The sequence below is a fragment of the Emys orbicularis genome, chromosome 2 (assembly GCF_028017835.1).
Source record: "Emys orbicularis isolate rEmyOrb1 chromosome 2, rEmyOrb1.hap1, whole genome shotgun sequence".
Lineage (NCBI taxonomy): Eukaryota > Metazoa > Chordata > Testudines > Emydidae > Emys > Emys orbicularis.
Window position 1 is genome coordinate 56,459,499 of NC_088684.1, and position 15,873 is coordinate 56,475,371.

Here is a 15,873-nt window from a genome sequence, read left to right on the forward strand (position 1 = left end):
GTCCCTGACCAGGGCTTTGGAGCGGAGCCTGGAGCAGCTCCAGAGCAGTGGAACTGCAGGTTTTTGCCTGGAGCTGGATCAGAGCCAGAGCACAGCTCCAAAGCCCTGCTGACCCATTCCTATATCTTCCCCATCCCTGGCACCACATCCCAGTCCCATTCTCCTTGTCCCAGTTTCTACTCTTCAAATTTTTTCCATCCCAGTCCCAGCCTCCTGGCCCACCCAGTCCTAGTCTCAGCACTCTTGACTCTCTATCGCAGTCCCAGTGTCCCCCAATTTCCTAGTCTCAGTCTTCTTGACTAACCAGTCCTAGTTCCCTCCCACCCCTAGCACCATGTCCCAAGTCTCCTTGTTGAGTAAGTTTCAGGTCCCCATTTCCTGGCTCCTCATCCAATCTGTTTCTTTCCCCCACCCTGGCCTCCAGCTACCTCCCACCCACATTCCCTATCTTCAATACCTCCCTGTTCCAAACTCCTTCCTTGGGCTCTTGAGCCCACCACAGTGTCCCCCTACATCTATCCCACCACTTCATTGTCACAGTTTATTTGACCAACCAGTTCTAGTCTCTTGCCAAGGTTCCCCATCCAGTATCTTCCCTCACCTGTTTCCTTTCCCACCTTCCAATTTCTTTGCCCAGTGAGTCAGTCCCCCCTCAGCTCTGAGTCCCAGTCTTCTTGTCAAGTCCCCGTTCCTCCTGCTCCACCACCAACTAGCCTCTAGTCCCAGTCTCAATCCCTCTCTCGGCTCCTTGTCCCATCTACCTCACCCCACCCTGCACAGGTCTGCCTATTGTTCCCTCTGCATTCAAATAAGGAAGGTTCTTCCTCCAGGCCTGAGCCCAGCACTGGGGTCATTGACAGCAAAGAAGAAATTGTCTTCCTGCTTTCAATTCAGATGCCCAAACCTGGCCCACAGTAGGCCTGCTCAGCCCCGCACTGGAGAATGTTCAGCACAAATAGAATTGTCAGGAACTTTAGCAGCTAAAGTTCTAAGAAGTCTCTACTGAGCATGTGCAAACAGATTTTTTTCAAAGGCTTCTGACTTGTCTTAAACTTGGGTGGATTTCACATGGATAACAAAAGCACTGCCTTAACAATTTCCTGTTTGAAAGCATGCTTTTCAATGGTCATCAGAATTTTCTAGCAAAAACTAAACATTTTTTCCTAGCCTCATTTTTGCATATGGCTGAACTGTTGTGGCTGAAATTAACATAAAAACCCACTAGCCTGTGGCAAATACCTGGCATGGAAAATTTCAGCCTGAGCAGTTCAAGTTTGGCTAAATTATAAGCAGCTGAAACAGAATCTTATGATGGGAACTGTTGGGCAACCTTAGTAAAAGGGGTGCAATCAGCCCTGCCTATAATAATGCAATCTCCTTGATATTTGTATAGTCAAAAAAATAAAACATGAACACTGTGACAAAAAGTTTTAATTTTTCTGCAGATGTAAGCGTAATAATACAATTGCCCCATTCTGGTCAGGCCACTGGCCTTTTGAGGAGTTCCAAGGATAGAATTTTAGTATTCCCAAGGTGCTCCAATAAGTTAGTAGGATCATAAATAGGGCCCTACCAAATTCCTGGCCGTGAAAAACGTGTCATGGACCACAAAATCTGGCTATTGGAGGGCAGGGCTGTGAGTGCCCCAGCCGGGGGCTCCTACCGTGCACCAGGCTCCAGCTGCTAATCCCGGCCCAAGCTGATTAAGGATGGGACTTCCTCTTCCCATGCAGGGGCCACTCATGAAGCCCCATCTCTGGGAACCTCCCCAGGCTGCAGGAAGCTCCGCAGCTGCTGGCTGGGAGCCCAGCTCTAAAGGCAGCGCAGAAGTGAGGGTGGCTGTCAGCCCTGGACTCGGACAGGAGGCTGCCAGGAAAACTGGAACATATGGTAACCAACTCCCCATGCCCTGTGACTCTCACTTCTGCACTGCTTCTGGCGGTGATGCTCGCTTTAGAGCTGCGCACCTGGCCAGCAGCCACTGCTCTCCGGCTGCCCAGCTCTGATGGCAGCATCCCTACCAGCAGCTGCCACCCTTATTTCTGCGCTATCCCACAACCCCCCCTACAATGGCCTTGCGACTACCCCCCACCCCTCCATGGCCTCCCTTTGGGTCAGGACCCCCACAATTACAACACCCTGAAATTTCAGATATAAACATCTGAAACCATGAAATTGACTGTTTTTAAAATCCTATGACCTAGAAATGGACCCTGAATTTGGTAGGGCCATAGTCAATGAAACCTAAATTATCCTATTTAAAAAAAAAACAAAACAAAAAAAAACACAACACACACACACACACCCCAAAAAACTACACACTCCACAGAAGTTAAGAAAAGTGAAAGCTTTAGGTTCAACAAATACCAAATATACACTGAGGCAAATAAATAAATAAATAAATAAATAAATAAATAGAAAGGCCAAAAACTAAGGGAAATCATCACATACCAATATATTAAACATAGAAATATACCAGTTTAGGAGCTAGGAAGAACCTGTGTTATTTTGCAATGCAATGTTTCTAGTTTAGCACCCTGCTTATCTTTTAGCTCCTGAAGATATTGTGTTGCATTTCATCCTTTTATAACAATGTTTTAAACAGACAAACATCAAGAAACAATGACTGAAAGTATGCTATTTTACACAATGACAGCAACTACTGCATTAACATTTCTTTCTAGACACCACTATCAATTTATCCTTACCATATATTCCATATTGGAAGCTGGTGGATACACCTGACTCCGTAATTTATTATGAAGATCCAAGATACTCTGCATATCACTGTCTGTGATAGCCCTTTTCCCTCTTTGCTTGGCGATCCACCACTCACCATCCTCCTCCATGTACTTTTCCAAAAGTTCCTCTAATAGTGTACCATTGGGAAGAACCATTGCAGAAACTGTTTGAGCTATGAATAGTAAGGCAGTTACTCTGAGCCATTCCTGTGCTACACACTTCATGATGAATGACCTCAAAACTCCCCAGGGTTAATTCCAGGACAAAATCTTTCTTCCAGGTCTGTTGGCTGCAAAGGCATAAGAGAGAGTAAAGTGATTCTGAGGTTAAAGTGTTGACCTGAATTAATCTGTTAAATAACAAAAGTCAAACTGTAGTTGGGAGGGGAGTGTGCCAGTGTGGTTTTTAGGGATGCCAGAGAACATAGACACCCATCCTTTACACTGTGGCTTTGACCTCATGAATTGAAGATCATTCAGGTAGTTATGTAAAGCACACTTAAGAGTCTACATAAATAAAAGGAATTTTTTCATAAACTGCCTTCATCTGATAGTGCCTTTAAGCAATCTAAATTAGATGATTAAATTAAATTAATTAGGTCCTCTTATAAGATCCCAGTGTATAAATATAGCTGTTTTCAAGCTAAAGGGGCTTGCAGCAACCCCCAAAATGAAAACAACCCCAAAAAAGAATGTGAAGTATACTTTAAAAAAAAAAACCAGAACTATCAAATCTGATGTTGATCAGAAGCTTTTGTTTTAGGATTTAAAAATATTTTGAGTCTCCAAACTTAACAACAAAACTTAGATTATTAAAACCTGTTAGTCAAACAGGGTTTATTTATTATGCTTGCAGAACAAAAATGATGAATTATTTTAAAAGACGGTTTTAAAATGCAGTTCTCCCATCAAGAATGTTCTTCTGATGCCCGCTACTGCTTGAAGGTTTACCATTTGGAACGCTGCAGTGCTTCCTATCTACAGTAGCTCCCTCATCCCAGTTCAAAATATATTAACACTAACACCAATCCCCTAGCACTCCAGTTATGGACCTAGCTGTGGAGGGTAGACGGGGAAAGGAACATTTGGCGTCTTGAAGAAAATGCACAGAGAAGCTGCACAGGTGCCCAGTATACCCAATGTTCCAATATGGAAGATATATCGTATTATACTACTGGGCCAAATTGCACTTTCCACACCTGTTAGACATTAAATAAAGATGCTGAAATGAGAAAGTCTGGCTTTTTGGCTCCCGTTCCTATGAAAAAAAATATATATCAATCTGCCTTCTCTGGGCTGCATTTCAACCACACGCCCGCCCGGCTTCTAAGGACAAATCAACTGCTGCTGCCCCAAAGTTGCTTCTCAGCAGCACGCGTCCTGTGAGCGCGCGATGGAGCAACAACTGTGCGGAGAGTTAAGTCTTCCAGCAGGTCAGACCTGGAGCTCTCCCCCTGCCCCTCCCCCCTCCGGCCCTTTGTTACACGGCCCCGGCTGGGAAGGCGAGGCGAACTGGACAAAAAGCCAGGCGAGGAGCTGGGTCTCCCCGGGAAGTCCCCGACTCGTGCGTGGGAAGAACCGCAGGTCCCGGGGGGGGAGGCGGCGCGCGCAGGGTCGCAGCTGGGGCGCTGCTGATTGTTGCGGGAGTCAGGGCTGAAAGGCGCGGAGCCGTTCCCAAGCGAGGCTGAGCCAAGCCCTTACCTCTCCCGACCTTTCGGACAGCAAGGTCCAGGCTGCAGCCACCCAGCCCCAGCCGAGTTCGGTCCGCCGCCCGCCCGCGTCTCCTCCCCGCCTCGCAGAGCCGGGAGACGCGCCGGATTTGCCTGGGCAGCTGAGCAGGAGCCGGGGCGCGCTGGAGGCTGCGCCTGCAAACTCTGCGAGAAGTTTGTGCACCAGTCCCAGCCCCTCAGCGCAGACACTTTCCCTGCCCTCCGCTCTGGATGTGGGAGTCCCCTTCCCGCGCTCGCTCCGGCCTCTCGAAGGCCCCCTCCTGCTCCCTGCAGCTGCCAGTGCCAGGAGCTCAGCGCTTGCTTCCCCTTTGCTCCCAGCCATTTATCCCGGGCCTAGAGCGCGCCCCCAGTGACGTGCCCTGGCCACCCCGCCCCACCAGCATCCCGCCCGGCCGGCCGGCCGGCACCGCCAGGAGACTCGAAAAGGGGCTCTGTTAGCGCCACTCAAACCCTGCCTGCAGAGGGAAAAGCTGGCTCCCTCTGAGCTTCAGCTACCTGCCTCCGTCCTGCAGATTGTTTAGCCCCAAATTGTACCATCAGAATAGAGAACAAAGGTCCTCACTGGACCAAGCAAATCCAGAGCCGCAGCAAGGGCGCGTTAAAACCCCAGATCCTGCAGCTGCATCCAGCCAAGTTTTGGCCGTGAAGCTCCAAATCTTAAAAACCTCGAATCAGGTCAAGACAAATACGGCTCCAACTGCAGCAAAACATTCTGGATCCTAGCACATGCGTACTGGAAAAACCCAAGTCAAACCCCTGGATCCAGCCAAATGTTGCCCCATCTGTCCCTACAGTTTAACCTAACAGCTAAAGGGATGACGGGTCCAACTACAACAACAACAAAACCCAACAACAAAAACTGGCCTAGGGCACAACAGCACTGCAAAAACTCAGATCCAACACATGGAACCCGCTGAATCCATCCAATTATCAGGTACCAGATAGAGTTGGAGCAGCTGCACTTGATCTCCCCGCAGTAGAATTTAGAAGTTTATCGCCCAAAAGGGTGCTGAATGCAGCAAGACTTAGCTGTTAAATAGGTGGTTTTGCATTGTTCTTACACGGAGCTTTGTCAGAGCCTGGATTTTTCTAGCCAAGTCGGGAATGGTAACATGTGTTGTCTATTTTGATGAATTAGGTGCTTGGGTCCAAAAAATGGTAGGATCCAGCTGACTTTGTGCCGGATACATTTATCCATTGGTACTGCTGCCCCAGTTTGCAGCAGGGTCTGAGTTTTTCGGTGCCCTAGGAATTATATATATATATATATATATATATATATACACACACACACACACACACACACACACACACACTATATAGACAACACAAGTTAAGGGATTGAGGTTAAAAATTGGCAGGATCCACCAGCTATGTGAGTTTTTTTCAGTGCTGTTGATTTGGGATCCATCAGAGTACATACAGATTTCTCCACTGAAACTGGAGCAGCTAAACTTGTTATCTACTTAGATTGTACAGTTTGGGGTTTGAGGCAAACAATTGCCAATATCCATCTGGATCCAGGTGCTAGAGTCAGGTTATTGCAGGGGTTATGCACCAGAATTCATCACAATCTGGAATTTTTGGGTGTAGTGGGAGTGGCTATACTTATTCTCTGTTGATGCTGTGGAATTTCAGTGGAGGCCAAAAATTGGTTGGATCTGGCAGGATCCATATGCCAGATCTGGGCAATGCTTTTTGTAATGCCACATGCCAGATTTTGTAATGCTTCCATCTCAGTTTGCATGCTGTGTGTGCTTCTGTTCCTCTGTCTGTACATGGGCGTTTTTCTTGTGTACATGCCTAAATATGTGTTTCCATCATATAATAGCATCAGGAATGTGTACACCTAGGAACAGAGAATGTACGCCATATTTACAGGATGGGGGACTCTATCCTGGGAAGCAGTCACTCTAAAAAAAGGTTTGGTTAAGGGGCAGATCAACTGAACATGAGCTCCCAGTGCAAAGTTGTGGCCAAAAGAGCTAATGCAATCTTTTGATGCATAAACAGGGGAATCTCAAGTAGGAATAGAGAGTCACTGGTGCAACTGCTGCTGGAATACTGTCTCTAGCTCTGGTGTCCACAAATCAAGAAGGATGTTAGTAAATTGGAGAGGGGTCAAAGAAGAGCCACGTGAATGATTGAAGGATTAGAAAACATGTCTTATAGTGAGAGTCTCAAGGAGCTCCATCTATTTAGCTTAACAAAGAGAAGGCTAAGGGATGACTTGAAAGTACCTACATGGGAAACAAATATGTGATAAGGGGCTTTTCAGTCTAGCAGAGAAAGGTATAATAAGATCAAATGGCTGGAAGCTGAAGATAGTCAAATTTAGACTGGAAATAAAGCATAAATTTTTGAAGTGATTAACCCCTGGAACAATTTGTGGTGGATTCTCCATCACTGACAATTTTTACATCAAGACTAGATGTTTTTTTTTTCTAAAAGATGTGCTCTAGGAATTATTTTGGAGAAGTTCTATGGCCTGTGTTATACAAGAGTTCAGATGAGATGATTGCCATGGTCCCTTCTGGACTTGAAATCTATGAAACTATGAATGAGAACTTTTGTTGGTAGTAGTTTATGGCTGCATATTATCACACATGACAAATTCAAAATTCTCAAAGGGAAAGGTAGCCATGGTACTCCTGTAAATCACTGAGGCTCTATATCTCTCTTCTTTACCTCAGTAGTATGCACCCCTTTCAGTTTAAAGTGAAACACACACCAACCATCATCTTGCACCCCTCATTTTGGGTATTCGTCACAAATTTTACAAGTCACTGAGACATATTTGGAGCTTGGCAGGTTGAAAGCTATGTTACGATATTGGAGTACAGATTTTGTTCTCAATAAAATGCATAAAAATAAGTTAATTTATCAGCAAGCAAATAAGCTCCTTACATTTTGTGTTTAAGCGACACCCTTTGGTTTGTGACAGCCCATGATTTGTGACAGCCTAAAAATGTTGTAACTTTGACAAATGTGGTTTTGACCTATCTTGTCAATATGTGTGTATATATACATGTAATTGCTCCATTCTTTTTGTCTTTATCAGTTTACATGAAAAGAGAGACCCATGCTGTCTTTTTATGTACATTGATAAAGGCAAAGAGAATGGATCTAGGAAATATACATACCCATATTGAGAGGATATGTTTAATTGTAAAAGCTTGTGACTTTACTTAAAAGACCAAAAGAAATAAGCTAAAATGGGGTCTGATTTCTGTTGATGTAAAAATATCTTCATTTATTTTATCTATTTCTGTCTGTATTCTACAGCCACCCATCATTGTGGTATCTGAGCACCTCCCATGTAAAATAGTATCAACACCTCTTGAGGACTTCAGGCAGTCTCTGTTTTTTCTCCCTGTTTAGATTTGACAAACTGCGTGGAGTAGGGACTCTTTTGGGGGGGATGGGAAAGAGGGATGAAAGAAGGAAAGAGGGCATGGTCAATGTAAAGAATGTCTCCTCTTTCCATCCTTCTTTCCCATCTCCCAAAAGATAATTCCTATTCCAAGTATTTTCAAAAATTGGTCAGACTCTGGCTTCCTCTAATTGCTCAGGAAGTTCATTTGCCAGCTGGATCCCCTCAACTGAGAATGCTTTGGTTACAGATCTTTGTGATCTGCATTGCTCCAGCAGAACACAACTGTGGTGATTATGATTGAAATGGTGATTCATAGATTGAAATGTTACCAGGATAGTTAATGGGATGTAGGCTCTGCAGGGCCAGATTTGCAAAGGTATTTAGGTGTCTGAAGATGCAATTAGGTATATAGTAGGATTTACAAAAGTGCCTAGGCAGCCTTGGCCCCTAGGAGTCAATGGGAGTTATCTTTAGGTTCCAAAATACCTTTGCAATCTGCCCTTTTGAAAATGGGACTTAGGCAACTTTGAAAATGTTACAGCTTTGAAAATTTAATTGCTTTGAAAATTAGGACCAAGGCATTAGACTGTCAGCAGACAGGAAATCAGTGGAAGGACTGGAGCACAGAACTGATGTGCTCACACAAACCTAAACTGCATCTTGTACCAGCTGGGAGTCTTTGCATTGTTTTCATATTTGGTTTCAGGAGCAGTGAATTACAGTACTCCAGTCTGGAGATAACCCATGCATGGATCACTGTGGACAGGTCCTCATCTGGGAAGAAAAGGTGAAGTTTCTTAGTGAGCTGGAGGTGACATATGACATTTTAAGTCGCTGATGCTACCTGATTATCCAAGCTCATTGATGGGTCAAACTGGACCCTGAGGCATCACACAGCTTTGAGAAATGGTGGCTCTATGGTTTAAGGACAAGTGAGGGCAGAGTCCTGGCTAATTCTTCCAACCATTTCCCTTTGCCAACAAGTAGGGTGACCAGATGTCCCATTTTTAAAGGGACAGTCCCATATTTAAGCCCTCCTGCAGGTGTCCTGACTTTTTCTTAAAAACGGGCAAATTGCCCTGTATTTTCTGTCTCCTCCCATCAGTACTGGCAGATCCTGCTGCTGGTCTGATCCCTGCTCACCAGCCGCCTGCCCACCAGCGGTGAGTGTGGGGGTCCCGTGGCTGACGATGGGTGTGGGTGTGCAAGACTGGTGGCGGGGCATAGCTGCAGCACGCTGGGTCCGGCCACTCCCCCTGCTGGTCTGTCAGTGCACCCTGTACTGCGTGCCTGCTCTCAGCCAGCAGGGCACCGTTCTGCATCCAGTTTCTGGCCAGCACTGGCTGCGCGCAGGTTGGTGAGTGTGGACAGGCGCCAGGTGGCGGCCAGCTGAATGTTGCCTCTGCTGCCCACCCATCGGCCCTTTACATGCTCCCCCTCTCGCTGTCCTCTCCCTGCTTTACCCCTTTGCCCCCCCAGCCCGGCTGCTCCTCCATATTGCCCCCGGCAGGGCGTTTTCCACTCCCATGGCTGTGCAGAAATCCAGCTCCTGATCAGAGAGCTGAGGTCACTAACAGCCTGGCCGGCAGGCTCCTTCCTTCCCCCACTGCCTCTGGCTGGGCCAAGACCCTCCTGCATGGGGCGCTGGCCATGAGGATCGGAGCCCTGCGTGTGCCAAAGCCCCACACAGCATTGGCACGGGGAAGCCTCTCCACCCCTCAGCCTGTTCATGCCCCTGGGCAGGGACTTTGCACCCTTTTCACCTCCCCGTCCCCCCCTGCCCTGGGTCCTGCCCCCTGGGAGTCCAGGGCTAGGGCTGCTCCGTCCCCTAGGCACCCACCCCTGCTGTGAGCCACCTCTCTGGCCAGGTTAGCTGAAGGCCCTGCAGTCAGGTTCCCTGGGCCCTGGTGCACAACGCACCCTTAGGGCTTAACCCCTTCCTGCCCATGCTATAGCCAGGGTACAGGAGGTGGCTGGGTTATGTCGGTGGCCAGCAGTAGTCTGGAGGTGTTAGCTGCCTTTCGACACTGTGCGGGCAGGAAGGGACAAGCAGCTTCCAGCCACAGGGGAGGTGGTGTGAGGGAGAGAAGAGATGAGCTCTGCAAAGACGCATGGCAGGTCATCCCTTCCCCCTTCCTCCTCCCCTGCGACTGGAAGCAGCTCCTGTCCCTTCCCTCCCGCCCAATGAGACAAGGCTGCTGCTGGACACATTCTGGTATGAACTCTGGCAGGAATCGGGGGTGGGGGGTCAAGTGACCCTGTGTGCCCCTCCATGTTTTGCCTTCGAAGATGCAGCACCAGGTACAAGGACAGGCGGGTCCATGGGGGGGGCCCAGCCAGGCATGGAGGGCGGAGAGCACCTGCAGGGAGGATCAAGTCAATCGGTCACCCCTCTGTGTGAGAGAGGTGTACCGGAATGTGTGTGTGTGTGTGTGTGTGTGTGTGTGAGAGAGAGACCTCTCCCCATGTGAACCCTAGAGCAGTGTTTTTCAACCACTGTTCCGCAGCACACTAGTGTGCCGCGAGATGTTGCCTGGTGTGCCGTGGGAAAAAAATATTAAACCATGCTTGAATGTCGGAACTGGTTACTAAAATTTTTGAATCCCACCACTGATGTTAAGGACTATAAATAGCTCAGAATATCAGCTTTGTGTTCAGCCAAACAGGCCTAGGTTGCGCACTGAATAAAGTATTTTATAATTTTTCATATTTCTGTTTACTTACTATTTCATAATAAAGTAATTATAAAATACTTTCTTTGTGTTTATTTGATTCCTATTCAAGAGAATTACTTTATATATAGTCAATATAGGCACAGAGTTAAATTTTTTAACATTTTCTAATGGTGGTGTGCCTCGTGATTTTTTTCATGAAACAAGTGTGCCTTTGCCCAAAAAAAGGTTGAAAAACACTGCCCTAGAGCCTTAAAGATAACAAGGTAAATAAAAAGAATCCAACTACGCAGTATTTCTTTTTAACAGGGGCTCAGTCAACTTGATGTTAATTTGAACGTTTGTATGATTGATTGCCATTGAACTCACTTGAATATGAGTAATTTTACCAGGTGTCCTGTATTCAGCATAGGGAAATATGGCCATCCTACCAACAAGCATCACTTAGACCTTACCTGGGTGGAGTTTATGCTAGCTGCTCCAGGAACTGATTTTCTCTAGGCATTGTGATAATGAGATATACAGCTGGGTGTTTCTCAGCATACCGCTCACAGTGGAGCACATGACATCTCACTCTCTCTCTCAGAATAGCCTCTTAGAGTATGTCTACATTGCAATTAAAAACCTGTGGCTGGTCCATGCTGACGACTGTTTCTCTGGTTTCAGAGTAGCAGCCGTGTTAGTCTGTATCCGCAAAAATAACAGGAGTACTTGTGGCACCTTAGAGACTAACAAATTTATTAGAGCATAAGCTTTCGTGGGCTACAACCCACTTCTTCGGATGCATATAGAGTGAACCATATATTGAGGAGATATATATACACACACATACAGAGAGCATGAACAGGTGGGAGTTGTCTTACCAACTCTGAGAGGCCAATTAAGTAAGAGAAAAAAAACTTTTGAAGTGATAATCAAGATGGTTCAGTACAGACAGTTTGATAAGAAGCAAGTGTGAAAATACTTACAAGGGGAGATAGATTCAATGTTTGTAATGGCTCAGCCATTCCCAATCCCTATTTAGCCCTGAGTTGATTGTGTCTAGTTTGCATATCAATTCCAGCTCAGCAGTCTCTCGTTGGAGTCTGTTTTTGAAGTTTTTCTGTTTTAAGATAGCCACCCGCAGGTCTGTCAAAGAATGGCCAGACAGGTTAAAGTGTTCTCCCACTGGTTTTTGAGTATTATGATTCCTGATGTCAGATTTGTGTCCATTAATTCTTTTGCGTAGAGACTGTCCGGTTTGGCCAATGTACATGGCAGAGGGGCATTGCTGGCACATGATGGCATATATCACATTGGTAGATGTGCAGGTGAACGAGCCACTGATGGTATAGCTGATGTGATTAGGCCCTATGATGGTGTCACTTGAATAGATATGTGGACAGAGTTGGCATCGGGCTTTGTTACAAGGATAGGTTCCTGGGTCAGTGTTTTTGTTCAGTGATGTGTGGTTGCTGGTGAGTATTTGCTTTAGGTTGGGGGGTTGTCTGTAAGCGAGGACAGGTCTGTCTCCCAAGATCTGTGAGAGTAAAGGATCATCTTTCAGGATAGGTTGTAGATCTCTGATGATGCGCTGGAGAGGTTTTAGTTGGGGGCTGAAGGTGACAGCTAGTGGTGTTCTGTTATTTTCTTTGTTGGCCCTGTCTTGTAGGAGTTGACTTCTGGGTACTCGTCTGGCTCTGTCAATCTGTTTTTTCACTTCAGCAGGTGGGTATTGTAGTTTTAAGAATGCTTGATAGAGATCTTGTAGGTGCTTGTCTCTATCTGAGGGATTGGAGCAAATGCGGTTATATCTTAGAGCTTGGCTGTAGACAATGGATCGTGTGGTGTGTCCTGGATGGAAGCTGGAGGCATGTAGGTAAGTGTAGCGGTCAGTAGGTTTCCGGTACAGGGTGGTATTTATGTGACCATCGCTTATTAGCACAGTAGTGTCCAGGAAATGGACCGCTTGTGTGGATTGATCTAGGCTGAGGTTGATGGTGGGATGGAAATTATTGAAATCATGGTGGAATTCCTCAAGGGCTTCTTTTCCATGGGTCCAGATGATGAAGATGTCATCAATGTAGCGCAAGTAGAGTAGGGGCGTTAGGGGACGAGAGCTAAGGAAGCGTTGTTCTAAGTCAGCCATAAAAATGTTGGCATACTGCGGGGCCATGCGGGTACCCATAGCAGTGCTGCTGACTTGAAGGTATATATTGTCCCCAAATGTGAAATAGTTGTGGGTGAGGACAAAGTCACAGAGTTCAGCCACTAGGTTAGCTGTGACATTATCGGGGATACTGTTCCTGATAGCTTGTAGTCCATCTGTGTGTGGAATATTGGTGTAGAGGGCTTCTACGTCCATAGTGGCCAGGATGGTGTTTTCTGGAAGATCACCGATGGATTCTAGTTTCCTCAGGAAGTCAGTAGTATCTCGAAGATAGCTAGGAGTGCTGGTAGCGTAGGGTCTGAGGAGAGAGTCCACATAACCAGACAAGCCTGATGTTAGGGTGCCAATGCCTGAGATGATGGGGCGTCCAGGATTTCCAGGTTTATGGATCTTGGGTAGCAAATAGAATGTCCCTGGTCGGGGTTCTAGGCATGTGTCTGTACAGATTTGTTCCTGTGCTTTGTCAGGGAGTTTTTTTAGCAGATGGTGTAATTTCTTTAGGTAATCCTCAGTGGGATCAGAGGATAATGGCCTGTAGAATGTGGTGTTAGAGAGCTGTCTAGCAGCCTCTTGGTCATATTCCAATTTATTCATGATGACGACAGCACCTCCTTTGTCAGCCTTTTTGATAATGATGTCAGGGTTGTTTCTGAGGCTGTAGATGGCGTTGTGTTCAGCATGGCTGAGGTTATGGGGCAAGTGATGTTGCTTATCCACAATTTCAGCCTTTGCACGTTGACGGAAGCAATCTATGTAGAAATCCAGTCTGTTGTTTCGACCGTCCGGAGGAGTCCACGCAGAATCCTTTTGTTTGTAGTGCTGGTAGGGGGGATTCTGTGGGTTAGTATGCTGTTCAGAGGTATGTTGGAAATATTCTTTGAGTCGGAGACGTCGAAAGTAGGATTCTAGGTCACCGCAGAACTGTATCATGTTCGTGGGTCTGGAGGGACAAAAGGAGAGGCCCCGAGATAGGACAGACTCTTCTGCTGGGCTATTTCTCTGGCTTTCTGCTCACTTTCTCCTGGCATTCTTGTTGGCATTCTGGTTGTTTTCTGCCTCTGACACATACAATGTGGGTGAGGTAATACCTTTTATTGGACCAACTTCTATTGGTGAAAGAGACAAGCTTTCAAGTCACACAGAGCTCTTCATGCACATTTCCAGCCAATCAATGCCCCAGCCCCTGCATCTGCATTCAATTCGCACGGAAACCCCTCAGCTCTCATGGCTTTACAGCTGCTGGGCTTTGCATGTGACTTAGTGTCTTTGCCTAAGGTTTCCACTGTCTCCAGCTATTTTACTCCATATTTTACAAAATAGCTGGCATGCCCATCAGCTTTCTCAAGTTCTGTGATTGCCTGCAGATCAAAGACACACTTGATATCAGCCATAGAACACAAATTAAGAGTTAAAAATTAGAAACTTTGTGAAACCCCATGTTTCAGCCTGAAGACAGTTTTTAGCTAGACTTCTGGAAATTCTCCAAGCACGCACATATTAACAATTAATGTACACCACTTTATACATCACCTATGAATTTTTCTTAATATTGCATCCTGGGTGGCAAAAAACAACAAAGCATTTAAAACAAAGATGGCCTAAGATTTGTTATTACATTTTCTAGATAAATTTAATTAAATGTCTGATTCAGACTCATGAAAGGAAAAAATTGTTTAAAAAACTGATTGATAAAGAAAACTTAATTAGAATTACAAAGCACAACTAAACTAGACCAGTGAACTTTGTCAGTTGGAATGTGTCTCTTTCATACATATCTCTTTGAAAAAGGTGGTCATTAGCATACTTCTGTTTTTGCCTACCAGCACTTTGGCCAGATTTATTCAAGTTTTATTAATATTTTAAAATTTACAGCAAAATGTAACTTTAATTATAGAGTTGGATTATTTGAAAATTAAAATACTGCCTCTAGCTATATTATAGGAGCACTCCAACAAGACCTTTTGAGAATCCTATAAGATGGATTCAATTTCTATTTTAATTAATAGCTTATTTGCTAGTCATTTACAATTCAGCATTCAGCCTGGACTGTTAACACTACTTAACTGCTTCCTTGTATCTATTGAGATCCAGGAAGTGGGTGGGCGGAAGCCCGCCCACTGCTAAAGGACCCTCCCCCAGCCTAAGGGGAGGATCTACAAGACCCAAAAACCCAACTAAGTTCGGGGGACAACTAATGTAATAACAGGGACAAGAGTGTGGTCAAAGGGCCAAAAGAAGGGAACCTGACGGGGACACGAAGCAGAGAACCCCAGACAGCACCCACTGCTCCTCAAAGGTGTCAAGGGAGCCAGTGGACGCCGCCCAGAGGAACTCTGCCCGGATACGTGAACGGACAGAGGATCGGAAACAGGCCCCACAGTCACAGGAGCCTCCATCGGCCAACCTCCTCTCCCTGGTTTTATAGATGGCCAGTTTAGCCAGGGCCAAGAGGAAGTTGACCAGGAGGTCCCGTGACTTTGTGGGGCCACGGATAGGGAGTGCATAAATGAGAAGGTGAGGGGAAAAGTGCAGCCAGAAACGCAACATAATATTGGTGAGGAGCCGGTATAGGGGCTGCAACCTGGCGCACTCCAAGTAAATGTGAGCCAGGGTCTCCCTCACACCGCAGAAAGGGCAGGTGTCTGGGACGGGTAAACCGCGCCAAGTACACGCCCGTGCTCACGGCCCCATGAAGGAGCCGCCAGCCGATAACTGCTTCCTTGTGCTGGGCAAATTGTCTTAGGCATGTCAGGTGAGGACCCATTCTTGATGTGTTACAGGCTCTGTGTATCTTGCCACGTGACTTTTCTTGTTGAATCAAGTGGACAAGAATATGGTTACAGAAAGATGAGACTGAAAATAGCATGTAGCATTAATACACACTGTAACATCACACAGGTGTTTTTGCTGTTGTTGTTAATAGGTTTATTTTATTGTATTTTATTTTATTTTTTACTTTTTCCATTTGTTAAGTCTTATTTGTCCAAGTCTGTGTCTGAAGATACAGGCCAGAGAGATGTCTTCTTTCACTTTTTGGAAAGCCAAGATATTGTGCCTTTTCAGTTGTTGGGTTTAGTGTTCAGGTGCTAGATGGTGTTGGTGGCCTGTGAGATACAGGAAGTCAGACTAGATGATCTGGTGGTCCCTTCTGGTGCTGAACTCTATGACTCTTTCATCTTAAATGCTGACCAAGTCACAATACTGC

General features: G+C 46.0%; 1 protein-coding gene across 1 annotated transcript in view; it reads right to left on the reverse strand.

Moving 5' to 3' along the window:
• The window catches only part of CRISPLD1 (cysteine rich secretory protein LCCL domain containing 1), a 60,989-nt gene extending 58,023 nt beyond the window's left edge, over positions 1–2,966 (reverse strand). The window contains exon 1 of the mRNA XM_065399298.1: positions 2,709–2,966. Within this exon, the coding sequence (XP_065255370.1) occupies positions 2,709–2,966 (258 nt within the window). The remainder of the gene's footprint in view (positions 1–2,708) is intronic.
• Positions 2,967–15,873: the final 12,907 nt, after the last annotated feature.